At 34.7% G+C, this 25,011-nt stretch overlaps 1 protein-coding gene across 2 annotated transcripts in view; it reads right to left on the bottom strand.

Annotated features, from left to right (window-relative positions):
• Positions 1-113: 113 nt before the first annotated feature.
• The window catches only part of LOC112464044 (FK506-binding protein 2), a 62,420-nt gene continuing 37,522 nt past the window's right edge, over positions 114-25,011 (bottom strand). Inside the window, exons 2-4 of one of the 2 annotated variants that reach the window (XM_025030814.1) lie at positions 5,033-5,196; positions 2,258-2,382; positions 114-1,867 (exon numbers count right to left, since the gene is read on the bottom strand). In XM_025030814.1, the coding sequence (XP_024886582.1) occupies positions 1,679-1,867; positions 2,258-2,382; positions 5,033-5,196 (478 nt within the window). In that variant the 3' untranslated portion in view covers positions 114-1,678. The remainder of the gene's footprint in view (positions 1,868-2,257; positions 2,383-5,032; positions 5,197-25,011) is intronic. The other variant, XM_025030815.1, reaches the window with a different exon arrangement.

The following is a 25,011-nucleotide window of genomic DNA, read 5'->3' as shown; positions in this document are numbered from 1 at the left end:
GATAAATAATTAATTATTAGATGATTATAATAGAGAAATATTTTATTGCATTTGTATAACTGCCGCGAGTAAAGTAAACTATCAGACAGGGATGCAGAAATTGAAAGAGGTAGTTATATAACAAACTGTGCTCGAGACACACGATTTATTATTAACCATCATCCAACTTTAACAACATACAATATAATGTAGTAATAAAAACGTATCAGTTAAAATGTAATAATGCGATAAGGGGATGCCCGCGTAAAAGCGACCATATTCATCTCCACTACGCATCCTCGGGATATTTCCTCTTTCTCCTTTTCTTCGTCATCCTCTTCTTGTCTCCTACGTGAATATCGCGCGCGCGCGAGAGACTCTCGAGCAAGGGATCGTTATGACTGGGACAGGTTGGTGGAAGCTTTTTTTTTTAGAGTAGGACAGAATGCGTGTGATTTTCAGGCACCGTACGTCGATGCCTTTTAGTTATGCTAACATTTATAATCATGTAGAAAAAACATTCTTTCCGTCACACCTTCATCTCGCTCTATCATCACAATCTCACTTTCTCTCTCTTTATATTTTTATATAATATATATAGTGCGAAACATACACAGCCTCTCACTTTATGCCACTACAGTGCAGTCATTCGAGCAGACATCCGTGAATTTCTTTTTCTTTTTTTGTTACTTATATCGTATTAAAATGTACAGCGACGTCGTTGCGCCGGAATGTTTTCTGCTTAGGAATATCCGCGAAAATTTCGCTATGGATCTTTGAAATTCGGCAAACTTTCAGAGTGGTTGAAAATGACAAAATAGAAAAACGGAACCTTAATAGGGAACATTGGTTTGATATATATTTTTCACTATTTACCAGGCAACAAGAAATTTGTGTTTTATCGGAAATTTTATTTGGTAAAAAAATCATATTTCTGCTCAACGTAAACTATAAAAATTAAACGACTGCAGAAATAATTGTAGCGTTATAAAGATTTTCAAAAAGAGATTGTATGATAAATACCATAAAACAAACATATTATTGAGCGACAAAGATTGTATAAATCTTCCTAGCAAGATGTGCTAGGATAGGAAAGGTTCAGGTGGCGATTACGCCGGAAATCAGTTGAGATTCCCCCTGCAGATTCTCGAGTAATGTTGTGCGTTTACGATGGGGTGGCTCATATTCCGAACGAGTGAAATCGTATCCTTTAGAAAATCCGGATTAAAAAAATTAGGAAATTTCTTGAAGCTACTTAGGGCCATCAAATAGTTCTCAAAATTCCCAGAGACTTTTTCCGCATTTTTCAGAAAACAGTTTTCACTTTACGAATTTTCCAACTTCGTTGTTAATCAAAAATGTCCACCTACTCCTGTAAGTTTCCTGAAATCAAGGACACGAGTACGACTCGACGAGCCGGAGATTCCCGAGGATCGTATCCCGCTGACGCTGTTATCAGTGGTGCTGTATCGGAAAAGTTTGCTGATAAATTCGCTCGGTCTTGCGAGCTGGAGCACGCGTGTACTCGGCACAATCGATCAGTGGATCCTGCGGGAATACCCGAGAGGGGACTCGAAGAGGTGATTTTATACAGAGGTGAACACGTGGTGGCGCGGGGCGCGTCGATGTCGTCGACGATTGAGGCGACGACGACGTCAACAACGGGCGCTCGGAGACGCGATGATGAGGGACGAAGACTTCAGAGCTCATCATGCTTCGGCCCACTGAACTCGTCGTGGGAGATGAAGCCGTTCTTGTCCTTATCCTCGTGCTGGAAGATCTCCTCCACGAGCTTATCGTGATCGGCCAGCATTTTTTTCACGTCTTCATTTTCACTAGCGCTAGCCTGCTCGGCTTCTATCACCTGTTTCCGCAAGTAATCGCTTACCTACGAACAAAAAAATTCACCGTACCGATTAACTAAAACAGATGCATAGGAAATAGCGTGACTGTAGCGTGTCCACAGAGTGGACAGTATAAATAAATTTATATATACAGGTCAATAAAATTATTGTTAAGTTTTTAATTTAATAGAAGATTTAAGTAGATTACGATTATTATTATGCACATTAATACCCTGTAAATTATTCTTGTTTTTAGACTTGTTAATAATATACGACTCTATCTAAAGCGTTTAAAATAAAAATAAATGTCGTTAACATCGTAATTTGGACGGTGCTTATAAAAACAAATAGCTTGTGTAACGAGATGTTTACAGCACTATTTCTCTACGACCAGCACCACAAATGGCCCAAATAAAAACTTAAAGTGATCTTGCCATTGCTCTCACCTCCTCGCGGGACAATTGGTTGTCTTTGTCAGCATCGATTTCCTTAAAGACGTTGGCGGTTGGGGGCGAATCGCTAATATTCATGAGCTCGACTTCAAACGTAAGAGTAGCGCCTGAAATCAACAATAACCTTTCATGTTAATAGCCTGCATAATATACATAAATTATGGAAATGTAAATACAATAAAAATAAAAAGTTTTCTTAGAACAGATAATTTTTAATTAATAGATATTAAATTTTATATCTTATCAATTAAAGTATTAAATTTATATTGTGTTAATATAAACGTTGTGAGATTTTTAGTACGGCTTAAAATTAAATAAGCACAAGATTTCGAAGAAGAATTTATCTTCTCAAATGTTTTTTTTTAAACCTTATATTTATTCGCTTTGTTAAAATTAAAATTATTTTGTGAAACAAAGGTATTTTTTAATATCTTGGATGATTTAACGCACTGGACAAAAGCATGTTTGATATAAATCTGGATGCGAGAAGATTCCCATTTCGAGAGGTTTATCCATTTTCTGCAAATACTATTAATCTCGATTTGGCAAATACTCGTAAATCATTTTTAGAACTCATCGATCTGCTGTCAGGCACAAAGCTTTTTACGCGTTTTGGCGGATGTATGTGAAGAATATATAGACTATATATGTACACAGAGTAAAGTGACAAATCGACAAGTGTATCTATATGCACAAAGACATAATAAAAAAGCGTAATAATACAAGTTTTAATTCACAGTTTAGTCTAATTATAAAAACAATAGAGATAGAAAAGGAAAAAAATAATTAAAAAAATTGCAAAGAATTTATAAAAAAGAAAATTAATTGTAATGGTTATTGTACAAATTTACATACTATAAATATCTTCCTCTGCATTATCTTGTTATTTCTCTTTGAAGTAGCCCTTTAATGTAATTAATGTTAGCATTGCTTAAAATGTTTTCTTGTCGTCAATATTGTAGACAACTTAATTTTTTCGTGGAAATATAGTTCAAGTCTATTTTAAAATATTATTTTCCCCTCCCTCCTGCCTATAATAAAAAGTATATCATACCTTTTACACAGCATTCTATTATATAATTTTTCTACCAAAGTTTTACCAAGTTCTGGTAATTATAACAATGATACAATGCAACTTGTCACTGTGAAGTTTTCGGTGTTCAAAAATACTAATTGTGTAGCAAAAAAAAACCTAAAATACATTGTTAAATTTAGAATTGAACAAACGTATAATTAATCATACGTACACTACACACGCAGTCACCTAGACACGGCCAAACGTTAATAATAATACACACAGAAATTCGATCGCCAATAATGGTGTCTATAGATGTCCGAAATAACAATGACCAGCAAATTCGGCAGGGGAAGGGGCTAACGAAGTGTTCGGCGCGGTAGAGAATGCATACGCGCGCTCGGCACGTCCAGCCATTAATTATGGATGGTCCCGTCGCGATTAAGCTGGCCCTAATGAAATATGGCGCTTAATTATTCACTACTTAAACGAGTGAAATTAATACGGCGAATAATAATGCGCCGTTCGGTGTAACCGGCCACTGTCGCCGTGGAAATTGAACGTGAGAAATGGAGAGGGATGATGGGAATATTCCAATCCTCGCGTTTCCCTCTAGTCTTCTTTATCATCGTATTCTATGAGGAAGGACATTTCGATGGCAATAATTCGCCAAACGCGCGTAAATTCGTGCTTGATATACATGTATATAATGAGCTACTACCATAACAAACGTGAGTCATAGCAAATGTGATTGTAGAATTGATTATACAATTGCAATTGTATATTTGTATTGCTAATTATGGCATTTATGTACATTAATTTTTTTCTGCTTTTTAGGCAAATACATTTTTTTATATATAAATAAATATATTTAGTTATCAATTAAATATTATTATATACTTCAATGTTTCTACGATGAAAATTAGTCGAAAAAGTGATTATTCAGTGATTTTCAATGAAATCGTCATAATTACAGATTCGCGAGACTATCATAATTTAACCAGTTGAAGTACGCATCGATTTTAAATAAACCCGTGGAGAAATCATGTAATTAAAAAATAATTAAAAAATAAACAGAGAGGCTAGAGCGTAACAGGCGATTTACTCGCGCGCGAGGGCCCTGCGAAAAAGGCAAATCGTTTATCATTGTTGATCCCGCCGTTGCCGAAAGCCAGGCAACGATGCTCAATTTAATGGTTGATGCTTTATTGGATTTCCGTGCAATTGCATTTTTGACTTCGATTCTGCTACTAACGACTACCCTTGTATCGACCTGTCGGTACTGTCCATTTCCCCTTTCTCTCCACCGGCTCCACGCTAATCCTTTCGCGCGCGTAAAAATGGTCTCACGTGTAATTTAAAAAATGCTCACGTCAGCGTGACGCCTTTTAATCGCGACGTACATTATTGAAGTCCAGTTGATTGTCGAATATACACCTATTGGCGCGTGTTTCGATTGGCAGAAGAACTTGGAACAATTAGAGAAACACTGGCTCGCGAGCGTATAGAAAAGTGATAAAATTATAGTATCTATTATTAATTTATATATACCCTATATATGTAGAATTATATATAGGATAAGCATATTATATATAAGATTTAAGCGATATAATTTTGTAGATACGCAAACCTCTCAATGCAAATATATTACATATAAATATCAAATTATTTAATATAAACATGTTTAATATAAATATTAAACATGAAGTAAATTTAGAAATAATGAAAAGATGTCATCGTACCACCAGGAATAACATTTCCAGCACCCTTTTCGCCGTATCCAAGCTCAGGTGGTATCGTCAGTCTCCTCCTCTCGCCTACGCACATATCCAGGAGACCTTGATCCCATCCTTTAATAACTTGTCCTACACCAAGCTGAAAGGTGAACGGTTGATCTCTATCCAAACTGCAACAAGAAAAGAGAACAATTTTACTTAAAATTATATTATATAAAATATCAAATTGAAACATATTTTTTTAAGTACCTAAATGGATTCTTTTATATCTCAAGATACAAGATACACAAGAGATACGAAGATATATTGCTTATTAAATGATTGATTGTGTGTGTTTTCAGAAAAGCTTTGAACAAGTGTTACTTTTATGTATAACACTTTTTCTTAAATCGCGATGCATTGGCATAGAATCATAGAACGTACTTACAGTTTGAGAAAATTGATTAGTAAACTAGAGTATGTGAGAAAATTTGTGTTCTGCAATAGAAATATTTCGTCTGTATGTATGTGGTTACAAATTATTATGCCTACTTTAAAAAATACTATGAATTCTTTCTTTTTCAATTACAACGGAACATACTCAGTCTTTAAATTATTCGCATTACATCGCGTCAACTACAGTAAACTTCCTCGTTTCAAAGCGAGGCACCAAAACGTTTGTTGTAACGAGTTTCGCGACGATTTATTCATGTCGAGAGTTAAAGGCGACACGGTGGCGTAAGGAGAGGAGCGACTAATTGGAAAACGCGCGGAACAATCAAGTCCCATTTCGCTGCACCGCGAACTTTTGCCAAGAATTCACTATTGTGCTAACGCCGAATGCAGTTCGCATGACTATGTTCGATATTTCGCGCTAAGTCTAAAGGATTAGATCGTTACTGGAAATGTCAATTTGTCGGTTTGGAAAACGTAGAGAGAAGGAGTGAAAAATATAAAGATAAAAAATAGAGAGAAAGAGAGATTCTGCAATAATTTTTAATGCGAAAACTGACGGTTTCTTATGTCAGGAGAATTATGCATAATGCAAGTAAAGGCTGAGCACGTTCTGTAGTTCTGTTATACTTGCAAAAGGAAGAAGTCATAGAGTATTTTTTAAAGCAGGCATAATATGACATGCAAACACATACACAGAACAAAATATTTCTATTGTATAAAGAAAATTTTCTTACATACTTTAATTTACTAATCTATTTATATTGCGCGCGGTAACTATTTAGGCAAAACCGACGCTGCGCGTCATTCCCTGGGTCTCGTTCAAGGCATCTTGACATAGACGGTTATGATTAAGGCACGAGGTCGGCGCACATACGAGCTGAAATTAACATGCGACACATACAACCAAATGCAATCATATGGAAAGCCTTTGTGCACGAATATAAATCGAGTAAAATGATGTAAAAATGCAGTGTGATAAAATTTGACTTAAGAATTGAAAATATGCGAATAGATAAGTTATGAAACTTATTCAGAGGAAAAAACAAGAAGTAAAGAAGGAATATAAAGTTGGATATAGTTAAAGTGACTTCATATGCAATATAAACAATCTACGCGTATATAAAAAGTTTCTGTTATTTATATATCTTTGTATACAATACACCATATTTTTACAATATATATATTTATATACGATAGATTATATTTCAAATTTTATAGCCTTTCGAGGCCACATGGGATGGCGGCCACCCCAACAAAAGTTCAGGGCCCAATATTTTTAAGATAAGCTTTATAATCAGTGTCCTTCCATCCAAAAATGCCCAGGATCTCTAATTGGATCCTTCTCTCGAAGATCCGCGCAGTAGAAAAGCTGTAAGCCATGTCAGTTATGTTTGGTAAACATTTGAAAATTATTATGAAGGTGGAGACCACCCCAGTATGGCCTTGGTGTATATTTCTTATAGCGACTAAAAATTACAATATTTTTGTTCCTCGAGCACATTTTGGGTTCTGTACTATACGCATATTTTTTAACAACACCCTTAAAATGTTTCATGAATTTTTACGTACATTAATTGAAATTATGAGACTTTAAATTCGTCTGGAGTGGCGACCACCCCAGTGTGGCCGGGGCGTATTAAAAAAAGAGGTGTGGTCTCGGAGGGCTAGAGTATTTAATAGAGAAATGCGATATGCGATATATGTAAAGAAATCCAGAAAGGATAGGATTTCCCCATTATTTTATGATTTCTCATTTTCTCATCAGAGATGCAATATATTTTTCATGGAATATTTTTAATAGGAAATATACAAATTTTACTTAGTTAAAGGAGATTTTCTGTCTACACACATTTTTATATAATGTAATCTTTGTCCACTTGTGCATGTGGTAAAATAAGCTCGTAACTGCGTGGAGATTATATTGAAAAATAAAAGTGTACTGAACATTCCTTTCATTCGTTTTCATTATACGTAATATTCTCGCTTCGGGATAAACATGAAGAATGGAAGAAAGGCATTACATTTTCTGAATAAACTGTAGCTGCAATGTAATGTAACTCTCTTCTTGTGATTCTTTTTTGTGTTTTAAAAATATTCAAGAAGAGGAGTGCAGATCATACTTAAAAATATACGTCACACACATAATCCTACAGAAAGACAAACCAATAAAGAAGATTTATTTATATTTATTTATAAATTATTTATTATTATTTATTATTTATATATATTATTATTTATATTTATTATTTATATTTATTATTATTTATTAATATTATTTTAATTAAGTGTCTAAGGCTCAGAAGATTAACAAATCAATTAAAAAAAATAAGGAGCATAGAGCCGCAATAAGGTGTTAGCGTTGAAAAACTTTTATTTATGATAAATTAATCTACAGACATTTCGGTCTGTTACTAATAGACCGTCCTCAGTGTAGAGTTACAAAAAAATTAAGACATAAAACGGTAAAAAATTAAGACATAATACGCGTTATTATAATTAATTAATTATAATTACACAGAAAAGTCAAAGAAGTTAAGCCATCATGCATAAATATAATTACAAGACAATCAAAGATAAAAAATTTGTAATTAAGACCATTCGTAATTAAGACGCAATACGCATAATTATTGTAATTATATTTATGCATTTTACGGCTTCTTTTTGTAATTATTTTACCGGTTTTGTAATTCTACACTGAGGATGATCTAGCAACAAACCGAAACGTCTGTAGATTAATTTATCATATTAATATTCATTATGATTTCCATTATCTCGAGTTACTGTGGAGATATTTATGAACGATCTTTTTTATTCAGACTTATTCTTGTACTCTTAAACTTGATTTCCGTATGGCTCAATTTCACTTTATCAAGATATACGTTAACTGCGAGTGGGAAAAGCGATATTGAGTATCGTGGGCGCAATATCATCGGGCCGATCATTTTTCCCGCCGTCCTGAGTGCAGATGATATAGTCAATTTTCAGCGTTATTGGTTTTCGGCTACCTTGCTACGAAGTCCCTATCATGAGGGCAGATTACTTTTCCAGTGACTCGCCATATTAATAAATAACGCGCCTTTTCCATGACATTTGTTACTGTAATACGCATTTATTATAATTTTATTAATAATATTGATATTCTTATTTTGCAACACGCAAATCTAGATTTACCAGCTATCCCGTATTTATACAAAAAGCAAAATTTATCTCACTCGATCCCATTCCGATCTAGCCTCTTATTAATATATTTCATACATATTTATATATATATAGGTTCGTATACATACATGAGGGTACGATCATGACCAGTATTTTTATTTCACGTAGTTTCACATTGACTGTATCGAAAAATATTTTCTGGTTCTCCTATCCCGGATTTGCGATATCGCAGAACAGCACGATAGTTTTTCCAACATGTATAAAAGCGGTACAAGTCTGATGCATTATCGGCTGTTGGACGGTTATACGACATTTTCAAGAGAAAACATCAATATTTTATCACGAGAGTAGCCAATGTCATTTTTCCTGAAAAGACAATACTAAATATTTTTTTAATCTGACACTAATAATTTGTCGAGCAAGAGAGAGAGAAAGAGAGGGAGAGAAAAAGAGATGTAATTTACAAATTATAATATAATAATATGTAATAATCAAAGATCAATTTTGAGAGAAAATAATGTATAAAGAGTTTAAACACTCTTAAAATATTTAATAAAGCAAGATGCGGATATCGTAAAATTTTCTTAATTCTAAAACTCAATTTAAAAAACATTGAGATTTATGTATGTATATGTATGTATAAACGCTCCAGACTTTATTTGCCGCAAAATTATATAGTTGCTATTTAAAAAAAAATTGTACGATATATTTATTTTTATAAATAAACCAAGGAATAATAGTGACTTTTTTTAATTGTAAACTTCTATTACATATTATTCATGACTACTGAATAATTCTAACATGTTAAAATCGATGATAAAATCATGTTATGGCTAATTGTATTTTTTTTCTACATACGGCAGTATATGTATAACACTTTTGCTAGAAATGCTCGAGAGAGTTTTAACGCGCAGAATCCTTTTTTTTTCTTAAACTTTTCGCTAAATTCTGAAGAGCATGGAAAACACAAATTATAGATATTTTCAGTTCATCAATAAATAATAACTATATAATTGTATTACTGTTCATACCATTAATGCATCCGTATTATTAAAAGTAATGTCAAATTATTCACGTTATACATATTATATGCAGTATTGAGCGTAACTGAAATGCCAATACGAGACATGATCACTGCGTTTTGATGTCTTTTGCCCAACTGATTGTTAATATAACGATGTATTGATGATAAAACGTTGAAATTGTATATAGACATAAAAATCAAACATAACTCTCAACAGGCAGAAATATTGCTTATTTAACCGTATCGAGACAGTTTTCATTTCACAAGCAATTAAATTGAATGTTACGTATATTGACTATATTTGAATAAACCAAGGCAATTAAAAACATATTTGACAAAAACAAGTGTTATTCTTCGATAAATGACTCTCGAGCATTTATGAAACTTCTCTCGAAACAAAAAAGAAATTTAATTATCCCTATATATGTTCAAAAATTAATTTATAAAAGATCTAATTTTGAGAAAAAATATTTCTATAATTAAAAGCACCTTTCTACTTGAACACACTTTAATAAACTATCAAATATAAAATTATTAGAAAATCTCTATATTTAAACTCCTTAAAATAATATTAAAGCTAAATTTTGCAAGTAAGAAATATAATTTTAGGCGTGATAATTCTCGATGCATCTCAATATGAACATTTTCTAATAAGGTAATATGTACCGTAATATACACGTCATCCTGGGTTTATATAATAATTTGATTAACAAAAAGTTAAAATTATCGCTTTACGCGATATTTATGTCTCTCAGTTAATTGACTGGCGAGACTTCTATAACCATATATTTTAGTATTAAACCAAGATCGTACTTGTCAACATAGATACATCTAGCGACGAGATGGCTATTTCCGATCAATTAGCTATTTCTTGCATTTTATAGGATAATTCAGAACATATACGAGATGCAGTTTGGTACGTTCCATGATGGTCCATAAAAAAGCTTCGAGAAGTAAAAGGTGTTTTATGATTGATGTAATATATTCTATTAACGTAGACAAAATAAAATAGTTCGTAATACAAAGCCTTCAAACCGATCACAACTAAATACTCTTTATTGGTGCTAAGTTGTGAGTTAATTATTGGAAAACTAAAAATTTGATCATTTTTATAATTTTTTGTATATGGATAACGCGGGCATAAACATGCGTTTTTTCAATTAACTTTACCGACTTTGACTTAAGTTTTATGCGACACTGAAGATGGTCCGATAAAGGACCGAAACGTTTCTTATTTTTACTATAATACAGAATTTTTAACACTGACACCTTGTTACGGCTCGATGCTCCTTTTTATTCGATTAGTATTTCATCTTCAGGTTTCCGAATACTTCCTGTTAAGTGCTCAACAAGTAGTTAAATAGATGCGATAGGCGGCACATTGGTGTGCCAAAGAAATTACAAATTACGCTGGTACGAATTACATAAGAGATAAGGACGGAGGATAAGAAAACCGAAAAAAGGCCGAGCACGTCTGAGTTCCGGACGTACGGCAAATAGACATTCTCGTGAAATGTCACGAGCGCACAAGGAATAACGCTCGCGAGCGCGAAGAAGAGAAACAAAGAGGTCAAGAAGGAAAGAGGAACAAAACGCAAAAGAGAAGCGGGCGAAACAATTGCTCTGGGACTTCTGGCCACGGAGAGATAAAAAATTTCGAAGGACCGAATCCCGTTGTCATCCTTCTTCCAACATCTTTGTGCACGCGCTTCGTGAACTCTCTCACTGTGTTCTGCATCGCGGTAAGATATCTTTAAATATTCAAATGATACTCCCGCGGGAGTCGCTTGTACATACGTTAATAAGTATTACGTGAACTAGGCATGTAAACTGTACTAAGAGTAAATGTCAGTAAGCGGGATTAAATGTAATTTAAAAATTAGAACTGTTTTTGATTCAGAAAAATTTTGCGAGCAAACGTTAAAATAATTATTTAATTGTAATTATCAGAGATTACAATTACGCGTGAAAAATACATGATATGTCTATTAAACCTTTATTAAATTTTAATTAATTGTTTATTAATATTTTGGTGCAAGAACTATAAGTAAATTGGATTCCTAGAAGAACTGACAGAAAAAGTGTAAATAAAAAAAGCAGAGAAAGAACGAGGTAACACAAGCAACGGCTGTGACAGAAATAGAAGACAGAATTTTTTTTGTCTAAAACGAAAAAAAGAGGAAAAGACGCGGGCGCGAAAAACTAGTTAGCTTTTCTCCGATGGCATTTGCATATACTTGTTCACAGGTGAAGCGAGGCGTTCTCTGGAAACATAAATCTATACACGCGGAGATACCAACGGGGGGATGAAAGAGAAAGTGATAGAGATAGGCAGAGAGGAAAAGGAAAAAGAGAGATGAAGGCAGGGATAGACTAGACCACAAAAAGTCAGAAATAATGTATAGACGTTGAGGGACAAGACTGGCCGGAAGAGAAGATCTCAGGAAAAAGAGAGCCGGGGGCGAAAAGAATCGCTATCAAAGAATATCGCTCCCCTTGCCCCCGCGACGGTTCTCGTTAACATATCAAAGGGCCGCGGGGATATTTAAATTTATTCCTCCCTGGTAGCGCAGCACTTTTGCGCGGTTTTACGTATCGAGACCACGCTATATGCCGGCACGACGCGTGGCCACGTATATTCACGGAAAATGGAAAAGGAGAGGATCCTCTTTGAGCTTTTCATAAGGTCCGCCCGGACGAAAGCTCGTGAAATCCATTCTTATCCCTGTCTCCGCGATTGCAAAGTGCTTCTCACCGATACCCGACTTCGCCATTGTCCACCGAATTGATAGAGTGCACGCCAAGAGGGTTTACTTTTTAAGGCGGCGAGAGTCCCGATTGTTCTTTGAAATGTCAGTCCGTCGAATCTGCAGAGATGATATGTCCGCTATCGTACCATAGTATATATATATTTCTTATTAATTATTATTTCTTAATAACATATTTAATTGCAGCACTGTACACTAAAATTGCAAATATCTTGATATAATATATGTATACATATATCTAAATTTGATCTTTTCTGAATAAAAATGTAGTAAAGTATTATATTTCTTCACAATTTTTTAATGTTCAACGTTAGTTGCTTTAGTAAGCGAGTATCATATCACAAAAATACTCAACAAAAGAGCAGAAATATAACTGAGAACGATTTTATTATTTAATCTTATTTAAAAAATAATGAAGAAATTTTTAGATTTATTCTTCTTGTACATTTAAATAAAAAAGCTGTAAAGGAAGATGCATCACAAGGTAATCGCAGATAACTTTTGCTTGGGATATTACGTGTAATGTCTTATTTATGAGCCATTATTAATTATATCACTTTTAGCGATCACTTATGCGACTTGCCTTAAAGTGTCGTCGTTATGTTGGAAGAAACAAGCAACAACGTAAAAATTCATTACACCATTAAGTGTCGACCCTGACTGAGTCTTGGCCTGGATATCCGGACATCCTTTATGCTTCTTGTTTACATCATAAAATGCAATTTACAAAAGATTGTAAATATATGTATCAAGTTTCAAGCTATTCATTTATTATTCAAAGAAAAAACGCATTAAACCGCTATGTTTTATTTATAAAAAATGTTTTTATATTCACTATCTACAGTCCCTAAATATAATTATAATTTTGCTATCATATATGATCTGATATAAATCACAGGAAAAAACATTGCAGAATTTGATAGTTACACAAAATTCCTACGAGAATTTTAATTTTTATAATACTACTTGCATGATAGAAATAAAATAAAATTACAAGACAATGGCTATAACTTTTTTAATTTTAACAACATAATTTTTTATGAAAAATGTAGCATGTATGTATAAATTTTAGAAGAGATCGTAAAATTTCGCTTCCTGTTGAGAACTATTTTTCACGATAAAAAAGTGGAACAAGATGAAACCAAAATTTGCATATTACACTTCGTCATAGCAGAGGATGGTAAGTAAAATATGCGCAACTTAATTAAGCTTTCAATAACCAAGCTAAAATAATTCGTTCTCGCACACCTGCTACTCATCGCCTCCATATCTTTTACGACATATTTAATTTATCACTTGATTTGTCCTCTAAAGAAACACAGAAAATTCATTTATAAATTGTTTAGAGCCAGAAAGTCATCGATATTTTTATTGTATTTTAATTTTAGTCAGCAGACTGAAGGAAGTTATTAAAACATGCTTCGGTGCATTTGATACTTGTGACAGAAATATGTCTCTCTCGCGAATAACAGAATGCATTTTACATCCGCGCAGGAATAATACCCGGGTCCATTTATTACAAAGCGCGCATTTCTTTTACGTCCGTACGTTGTAAAAACTTTTTATTGTACCGCTATCAATTTGAACCATCCGCGATATCGATCTATCACGACGTGGGTACAATACAGATCGAGATAATCCACGTTGTCTGTCTCTCTTTCTCTGTCTCTCCATTTCTGAAACGAAGTCTTGCGTATCCATATTTTTCTTCGTTGTTATTTATCGAAGACATTTGCGGAGATACGCACGTGTCTAAAAAATTAATCTCTTTCACTTTTGTGTTAACTAAATTGTTATCTTATTAAAAAGATAACATTAAGAGATATTAAGAACACCACAATAATTGAAATTTATTAAATTAGCAAGAAATATTCATTAGGATAACACTTAAAAAAATTTGTATTAATTTTTATTTTAGTAAATTAAAGCATGCAAGATTTTTTATACAAAGGAATTTCTTTTTTGCGTTAACTGTTTCAAATTGTGTTTATGCCAAATACGTTAAAAAAAATTTCAATTTTTACCAATTAAAAGATATATCTCATATTTTAGTTACGTCTAAACTCGATAATAGATCATTTCAATTTTTAAATTGGACGATGGAATATCCTGCTTGTGATATTTATGAATAGCCATCACAAATCTAAAGGATTAAGAACTGGAAGGTAACAGATTTATTCATCCTTTCACGTGGCTTCTGGTTGGTCCGCGTAATGCAAGAGAATTTCGCATAAACAACCTGATAAAGCGTCGCCGTCGCGGCGCAATGTTAAATGCAGATTAGCCGCCGTGCTCGGGCGTAACGCGCGAAAAAGTGAAAACGTTGCTGCGAGACGACGCCGGGATCGGCCCCCATCAAGGGCTCGTGGGATAAGTAAGAAAGGGCCATTTTTCAGTGGCGGCGTCTTATCCGGGACACGGCGACACCGTGTAATACCGTGGTGGCGGCTTATATGCATTCATAAGATATTCATAAGACCCCCGGCGCCTCAATTTTCGCGGGCGACAAAGGGCGGCTCGACGACCGTCCTGGTCCTCGAGGATAAAAGATCAGAAATGCCATGGATGCGCGGCGACGGCGGCGCGACGATCCTCCCGCTTTCGCGTTCCCCGTCTCGCAAGCTCTCTCTTAAAACGGCCCGAAGTTCCGCAAATTGCGTCACAGGAAATTACTATAAACTTTCGCACAGATTGAAAAAGTTTTTCGAAAAGCGTTCCGATTGTTAAGACGCGACGACGCTCTCACGTTTCCCCGCGTGGCGCGTTGGCGCGGCTGGGAAAACCGCCTCGTTTGAACTTTTATCGCGACTCGTCGCCATCTCCTTATTTTCGCCGTTCGCGCGGCCGCGTAACGACAAAGTTACATCGAATTAAGTGACGCCTTCCGTAAGCTATCAATAAAGTTTCACACTCATTAGAAGACTTTTTTTTCTTTCTTTCGGGAGAATCTTTGTATCGAAATATCGGATGACCCCCTCATCTCGTTTCTCGCCGTGACTTTTTAATTGATTTGTTTTTCCCCGTTTTCGTTAAGGGGTGTCTTCGGGACGTGCTGTCACACGACAACGGCATCCCTCGAGATGGCGTAAAATTGTCTCGGCGGTTGAGACGTCTTGTTGCAAAGTTTTCTTTCTCGAAGTTATTATCGCGCGCATAGTATCTCATACAATGTAAAAGTCGTATACCGGGTTAAGATTTGCGGTATTATTCGAAGTTAATCTTCTTATTATGCTATTATACTTCCAGTTCTTCTTCCGCTGCTTCTTAGCAACTTATGAAACGAGAGAAAATTCTGCAAAAGCTTTTTTATAGTCTACTGTCTACTGTCTACTAACTGCAAAGTAATAAGCTTGACATTTTTTCTTTTTTACAGTAATATAAAAATTATGCTTATTACGTCGTTTAGTTTACAAGATTTAGATTTATTTATCAAGTTTAAGACCACGTGATTATGTTATAATTTCTGTGTCCATGTTAATCCTAATCTTAATATTTTAATGCGTTCTTAATGATACGATCTCTTTCTCAATCTTTCTATTATTTAAGTGTGTTCAAATTTTAATTATTTTAATAAATTTAATAGATTTATAAATTGTTTTACAAGGATATAATATTAATATTTCATATTTAATCTCTTACTTCAAAATTTACCTTTTAATCTATATAAAACGTGTAAAATAAAAATGTTACATATTATTTTATCTGTTTACTTTTTCTCGTTTCTTTCAAATCTTACGGAAAGATAATCTCCATGAATGCCTAATATTCAAATGTTTTAATTTATCATTATATTTTCCCCATCGTTTTTCTCATGTCGTCTATCATCGATGGAAACTTTGCGTACTTCGGAGCCATTGGTCACTAATCGCGATCTCAAAGGCGTGCTCTGGGAGGAATATTAACAAGTTAAATAGGAGGCGTGTCCTCTTAACGCTCTAGTCGTCGCACCTGCAGTAGTGCAGCAGGGACGATGTCGTACCTTGCTGTAAATTCCGCGTGCTCGTCTGGCGGGGGTGGCTTAATGCAGATTTAGATAGGTTCCTAGCGCGCGCATGCGGCTTTCACATCCCATAGACTTAGGCTAATTAATTTATAGACTGCGCCCTTATCTGTTGCTGGCGCCTACTACATACAGCCACTGCTGCTGGGCTAGTGAGCGTTAGCGAGTTGCCCTAAGTGCGCCGGCAGGGAAACCAGTTACCATAGATCCGCGGCGATAACGCGTTATTCCCTCTTCGCCCACTCGGTCTTCCACCAGACTTCGGCTGAAAGTTAGACGAGAAGGGAGTCGAGACTCGCGCGTCTGGGAATCGCAAATGACTTCCATGCGGTCGGTCCGGTTTGAGCAGCCATCTCGTCTTTACTTGAAATTGCAGATATCCTCACCGAGACAATCCGAGGATGTTCGCGCTATGAACTCTACGCCTGGAGGAAAAATTGTCTTCTTCTCAAACAAAGCTTGTACGAATAAGTGTAAATATACTATGAAATATATGCGCATATTTTTATTATTTATTATTTTAATAATACTTCGTCAAAAAAGCACTTTATATTATATACTCAGGAAACAGAAATAATCCTTCAAACGCTGAGAAGAGAAGAAATAATTTTTTCTATCTATCGCCTTACATATCTTCTCTCTCAATTATTGATTCAATTTAAAAGATGTTAATTGCAATCAAAATATCAGTAGCAGTACGCCGTAAATAAACTAACATAAAATTTTTTATTTAAAATAAAATGTTATGGCCAATGAAACGGACATATGGATAAATATCCGTGTATTGATATAACAAATATTTTTTTATTGATGTAAAGTATCAAAATAAATAGTATCTTTTCCATGCTTGCGTTATAACATTTTTGCAGGCTCCAATGCGTCGGTCGAATCTCGATCGTCAATTAAAAAAAATAATAATAAAAATGTCATTCGTCGATTCGCGACGCATCGGTGCGTCATCGTGCAAGAATGCTGACGCTGTCGCCGACTATGTGTCGCGAAGCGTAGGTGGTGGAGCTCGTTAGACCAGTCGAGCACCCTGTGAACGCTGTTAATTGCATCGCGTCAGTGAACGTGCACGCACCGATTTAGTTTATCGCTCAGCTTGCCTAGCGCAGCTAGAGACGAGGCCTGCGAAAACGAGACGACGCGCGTCAATGTTGTATGAGTGCGAAACTGTGTACATAGTAGGAAGCAATCAAATTTCCCCGGGAAATCTTTGTGGCGACGTGGCAAAATAGAATTGTGAATAAACTGAGTATTCAGACAGGCGGTCACGAAAGCTTTTATACGTCGCAGAAAATGCATTATAGTTAGCGACGAAAAGTCGACGGACGGTCACCGTTGGAAATTGGCTTTTTAATTGGCAATGTGTGTCCGGATGTTTTTCATGGAGTTTAGTCTATACCTCGTAGGTTTGTATAGGGACGGAAAAATCGATAGGTAGAAATAGAATATGCGAAATTTTTCAACGACTCAAGCATGAATGTCTCACGCAAAGTTCATTTTTATATTCTCATGAGAATTTATTTAAGTATATAAAATACTTAACTAAAATTTTTATATGTACATTATTTATTATAAAAATATTAAAAAATAAAAGGATGCATTAATTTGAATGTAAGCAAATTTTTATTATATTTGTAATATTTTCGACATCAATGATTGCAACGATTTCATATGGTTCTACAGCGACGGATTTGAATATAGCGTCGAAATAAATTACTTCCCGGCATTAATTACGTTACGTTATTATACGTTCTCGTAATGAAAGTGAATTCGAGTACAGACATAAGATCGCACAACCCGATTTAAGTGTCAGACGGCGGTGATCGTGGCCTCGAAAATAGGATGCAGACAGGTCGTGGCACCGCGGTAGAGGTAACAGTAGATAGCATTGCATATTTCATGCCGCACAGTATGTAACGTGATGCACGTCCCGCATGGGAAATCCTAACGGGGCCGCATGTCCGAGTTCTACGTCGCGCAAACTGGAGTAAAGCTCGTCCATGGAAAACGGTGTCATGGAACCGAGACAAATTCATTTCGTCGTGCGTTGGCACCCTAGGTTCATCCATTTTCTTCCGCGTCAGGATGACAGGGCAGATTCTGTTACATTATGATCGTTTAAGCCGCAATTTATTAAAAATACCAGATTTAAATAACATCTTGCTATAATTTTGTAAGGCCGAATAAAAATTCGAGTTTCATGTGTCACAATTACATCTCATTATTGCATTAAATGTCTGTGCTAATTTATATGCCAAAATCTATATCATATAATCTTAATCTAATATTAATCTTATAAAAATAATCTTATATTCATCTACGTAAACCAAATAAAGTTACTAAAAAAAGTATAAAGTTATTAGAAAACTATTAAATTCCTACACAAATGATCTAAAACACAAGCTTTTTGATAGCGATAGTAAAATAAGTTTCTTTCGCTGCTGCGGAACTGAAGAGTTCACTATTGTTAAATTGACTAGAACGCTTTTGTGAGTCTCCGCGCATTTTTATTCCAGGTCTACATCCTTTCATTTTCACCAATCTAATTAGCACTTTTCGTGCAGAGTTTTCGTAGAAATAAAAAATTAAGGCAGCTCTATATAATTATACTTTGCTGAATTCGACTCAAGATAAGGAAAATATATATAATTCCCGATTTCTGCATATCTTACTATTCCCATCATTAAAAGTTTAATTAATAGATATCGAATGATCAGGAAATGATTAAAATTTATGTCACACATGTGTCTTAGAACTTTCTCCTAACTGAATTTACTTGGAATTCTTCTAACTGAATATGTTCTTATATGCTTATTAGCTTGAGAGATTCTCGTGCTAATAAAACCTGAGTTCCGGTGAAATTTTCCTAAAAACAGGAAGGCAATCCCCTTCACGAGATCAGAAACATTGTCCGGATGTAGCAGCAGAGATATTCGGTTGTAGCGGCATCAGATCAGCGTTGGAAGAGAAGAAGGTAATGGATTTCTGAAAACTTTATCCCTTTAGGGATAAGGACCGAGGCGGACTTTGCGTCCGCCAGGGAATATGAAGTTTCGAATCGCGGAATTAGCGGGTCTCTAATAGGTCTCGCTGAAAGTCTCGCATAAGGCTACCGAAAGTTTTCTGTTCTAATGAACAAAAGAACTTTCCTCTACTTGATCGAACAGCCGAGACTTAAGAAGAGCCTGGGAAAGGACTCCTTGCGAAACCGACCAAAAGTTTTTACGTATCGCGAGCTACAAGCTGACGGGACAAAAATTCAAAATTGTGATAAAATGTGGTTGTGGGTCTTACTTCCATTTATTATCGCTAAAGCCCTTTAACTTTATCATATTTGTATCCCGTTAGAAAATGTGTGTATAATAATTAAAGAAAAGAGTAAAATAATAATTTAATCTTTTTGACACTTTATGATATAAGAAATGACTAACGTGGATTTGTCAAAAAGATAATAGTTTTTATTATATAAAATTACATTTTAGTCCATACCTACTGTATCTTGAATTTCAATCTGTAAATAATATTGCTATTCCAAATATGAATGTTATATAAATGAATTTTATTTCGAAAAATATGCAAAAGTTTAGCCAAAAATGCTAAAAGTAAAAATGCAAAAAATTTAGATTGCATCATTTATAAATAAATGCGTTTCGTGATATATCACTCCTACTCGTAAAATATAAAGGGGCGATGTGGAGAAGATAGATGAAAAGTTGTCGATGGAAAATGCACGTGTCTATTAAAAAAAAAAAAAATTACGCGAGTCTGCTGTAAAACGAGAAAAATGTCCGCGTGGATGACAATGACAGCGATTGTACGACCGGATGAAAAATCGACTAGATTGTTATTTCACAATGTCGCGGAAGGTATTTTACTAGATAGTAAACGGGTCAAGTCTATTCTAGCTAGCGACTGCTAGTGACAGACTAATTACTGAAAGCATGAGTATTTTTATTGATACAGCCACCGGCGCTGTGTCTGACACATCCGGGTATAGAAGCGGAAAATTAATTTGTATACACAATGGCGCGCGCACTGCACGTTTGTGTAAGATTACCTCCGCATGCGGTTGTGTCCTGTACGTGTAATTTAGTTTACAGTTCACTTTTTCCTTTTGGCCATTCCTGTTCGATTAAATTCAGTTTACTGGAATCTTTTAAATAACCTACAAATTGAACAGAAATACGCTAAACCGATTTTGCAATTAACAAATAAATATTTCTTTTTAAAACGCGTTAAAATATTGTTTTACTGTAGTGGTGCCTTTTGCAATAAAATTCGAAATTATTTGATCGTTATTTTAAAAAAAATCTACAATAAGACTAATATAAGCACATGACTGCACATTTCTACTTCACATTTCAAATTTAAATGTTATATTCGTATATGTTTTCAAATGTTCACGACTCTCGGCGAATATCGCGCTGACTCCGGCGATTTTTTCCGCGCAACGACACAGCGGTGCAATTTTACAAAGCTAACGGAGCGACGCAATTTCAACGTCCGCTGGTCACCATGATTTTCTCCTCCCCGCTCCCACGTCATTAAATTTATATTTGCCCGAGTTGACCAGGACGAAGAACGAACGGATGGCAAACGACCGCCGTTTTCGCGAGTAAAACGGCGATCCGATGTGGAATCAGTTTGCCTCACGCGGTGGACATTACCGCCTCGCTCGCTCGAGGGCCCCTCTGCGACCGCATAAAACCGCAGAGATTCGCATCACGCGGTCCCACTTGCCTCCGTTATCTCGCGGTGGAAATACTAGGTTTTTTTTAACGGAAGACGCGCGTGCCATTGATGTGTTAAACACACTTAGGGAGATCGTTATTTTTAATTAATCTGTGTTGTTTTCGGATAAGTAAAGTATAAAATACGTTCAACTGCAAAAAGTTAAATAGTATTAAGTAATAAATGTTAATAAATACTTTTACACGAATTACATTATATTGAAAAATTAAAAATAAAAAAGTATAATTTTTTATTAACCCTTTAACGGCCAGTGGGACACATACGTCTCACCTACTTTAAAAAATCATATCTTCCATAAAAATCAACCATAAAAATCACACCAACTTTGTTAAAGTCTTATTTTAAAGAGAAAGGTACGCTTTAAATATAAAAAAAAATTTGTTTTTACGTTTTAAGAGTAGCTTTTACATGTAGGGGTAGTCCTAGAGAGTAGGAAAATTGTGAAAGAAATTTTTTTACATATTTTATACCTGCTAACTTCAATCCACCATGAATCGAGTGTGTTTTGCAAAAAAGTCAGTTGTTAAAAGGTTAAAATAAAGTTTTATATTAATTTCGATTTTTTATCACGTGTATATCGTGCAATTTACAATAAAATTCTAAATTTTATAAAATTATACATATATTATCTTGTGAATAACATAAACTGACATAAATTAATATGTAAAGTAGCATTTAAAAAATATATGTTAAAAATATTGTATATATACTCAGATATGTAATTAAAAATATGCAATGTGGTTAAAATTCACCGTGAATACAACAGACTAGACAAAAAGTCTTGAATTTTTTGTAGAGATTTGCATCGTATGCCTTGGTCTCTGCTTTCTACTATCTCGTGACTAAAATATAATTTTTGATAAGACACGTTTCTACATTGTGCGGCTTGCAAAAGTTAATTCCTTCGTAATCTAAATTCCTTTTTGCATTTAGCGTAATAGACTACTAGTGGGGCAAAGTGGAATTAAAAGATTAGGCGAATTATCTAATATGTGTATGTGTGTATGCATAAATACAAATAATAATATTAATGTAATCAGAGAGCATTTTAATTACAATTTTTAAATATATTAAATAACTTAATGATTAATTGATCAATAAAAGCTTGAAAGGAATATTTCTTTCGAAAAGGGAATAAGTTTTCTAAATTAATTAGATCTGTGGCATCTAATTGTATAGACCTATTATATCTTTAGTAATGTACATTATTTTAGATATTTATATAACGTACTATTAACTTTTATGTTTCCTACGGCTGAAAGCGCGCTATCATCAAACCCTATCGGATTTCCTTTCGACGCTGCATCGTACAACCGCATTCATTACAAAGTGCACTGTTGCGAGACATGCCATTGAAAAAGTCAGATAAAAAAACCTCGGTATCGTTGGCCAGTACTTTTTTTTAACGCTAGCACGTAAAGTTTCCATTAGACGCATTATTATTACATTCGACAAAAGTCCACGTTTCCCGTTTGCAGTTTTTCTGGCTCGCGGTATCCAGCCGTCAGTAGACACCGCTATTTATAATCCGGAAAACGACGCCGTTACGCCCTCGCGCGTCCGATGAAAAGTGAAATTTATGCATGCGTGTACGTCGAATACTCCATAACTCGTAATAACGTCGCATGAAAAAAAAAACAAGTTTTGTTTTACAATACCTTTAAACCGATGATTTTTATTACATTCGACGATGGCGATCATAAAAGATAGTTGGATTAAAATTTATCGTTGAGAAGATATTAAAGTACTACGAGCTTTACAAGATTGATACGTCATGTTAATAATAATTTTGTGGCTTATTAAAAGTTGCTTTCATCATTTCCTCTGACTATTTTGTTATGAATAAATATATAACTTTTTCCACGTTATTTTTATTGTTGAATAAAAAGAGAGTATAATGTTTGTTGTAATATTTATTATAAAAGATGTATTTTATAAAATAAAACAATAACATTTTATTATTGAATAAATCGACACATTATTCTGTAGACGTTAATTTAAATAAAAATATTTTTTCAGAATTAAATAAAATGATTAATTGGGGTAACAATTGAACTCATCAAGGAAATCACAAATATGCACCTCAAATGAATATATTATAATAAGCGTGCAAAAATAAAGTGTGATTAGTGATTTGTATTTTAGTTATTTTGCTTAATAAATATAATTAAGATTATCGCCAAACTCAATCAATAAACATCTTTTTTGGTAATTTAACATTTCTGGTAATTTAAATGAAAGTTTCTCTTTCTCTCTCCCTCTTATTTCTATAAGATATTTCTATAATATGGCTTAATGCGCTTCTCTATGACTTTTCACATACGTATGTCTGGAACAATAGCGAGGCATAATTTAAGCGGGGAAAAATGATATTCCGCAGACGTCATAAGTCAACGTAAACCATGGAGAACGCGGGGCATAATTTCATGCGGTAAATCTGCGACGCTCGTAAATCGCTTTATGGAAACTCCGCCCATCTGCGCACGAAATCTCCACATCCTTAAAGACGCTCCGATATAAATGCTCGGGCGATGCAGTCGATTCCCACTGTGACATGCAGCAATAATAAATTCATCATGAAAGAGGAACTGGCAGTCCATAACCCATATATATATATATATATAATATATATAGTACAAATATTTAACATTTTTTCTTTCAAATAAACAATTACGTGCACTAAATATATTACATATAAATAAAATAAACGTGGTAAAATTATAGGTACATGTTATCTATTTTTATGTAATCAGCAAATTATTATCGCAATACAAAGTAATAATAGATTGCTCAATTCTTTAGTTTTATAATTGTATTTGTTATTTTCCAGTAATCTTTTTAAAACCATTCGTCGACGATCAAGAAGATTAATTCATTCGCAAACCTGTGGGAATCAGGTTAATAAAATAATCATTTCGCGGGATACCGCGATACCGATCGTAAGATATCACAGCCGAGAAAAGAATTATCCTACAAGAAGGACAAGGCTTGTTTCTTGCTCATCAGTCTGTAGAACAGTGCAGCTGGCGCATATGAAATTTCCATATTCACGCCCGGGGAAAAGTGGCGTTGCTTCGTTCTCGAAGGGGATAAAGCGAGCGATGGCGAAGCATTTGCAATTCCCGTGAATTCGCGCGGAATATCCTGCGGAGCTAGCATGAGCTAGCAGGCGAGGCGGCGGGTTGCGACTCAACCCTATGAAATCCCGTGTCTCGCTCGAGCATGAGACGCGTGGATGTAAGACAACGGGGGCGCGTAGCGCAGCTGCATCTGCTTGCCTCCACGATGGCAATAATCGCAGGGAAATCGTTGGTATTCATTCCTCTTTCTCTCTCTCCGTATGTGCGTCGGGAAACGATTAATTTTGCATGCTATGTCTGGCGTATCTTTGAAATTTACCTAGTTCTATAAAGACAAACATGCTGATTTTCTCTCATCGGGTTAATTGCATCAACATCTGGCAAATATTAGAGACAACAATCAATGTATTATCACATTAGAATTTTAATAAAATTAATAGTAATATTATACTTATTTATTCTTAAATTATCAAACGTTTATATAGATTAAGATAAAAATTAATTTGTGCAATTTCGCGATGAGGGAGATATTAAATCGATAATTAATATATGCATCGATTTTTTTGTATGTATTATCTCAAATAATTTCTTTAAAAAGTAAAAACCTACGTGCTTTATATCAATATTCGCTAAAAACATATAACGAAGCTCATTTTATTAAATAAAATGCCCCACATGTGGTAATGTATAATAACGAGAGCCCTTAACCCCTCGCTAATGAATCGAAGTTAGCGTTACGCACGTTGAGCGCGTAACAA

The sequence above is a fragment of the Temnothorax curvispinosus genome, unplaced genomic scaffold (assembly GCF_003070985.1).
Source record: "Temnothorax curvispinosus isolate PA1 unplaced genomic scaffold, ASM307098v1 QBEX01013839.1, whole genome shotgun sequence".
NCBI classification, from domain to species: domain Eukaryota; kingdom Metazoa; phylum Arthropoda; class Insecta; order Hymenoptera; family Formicidae; genus Temnothorax; species Temnothorax curvispinosus.
This window is presented reverse-complemented; position numbering and strand designations above follow the sequence as displayed.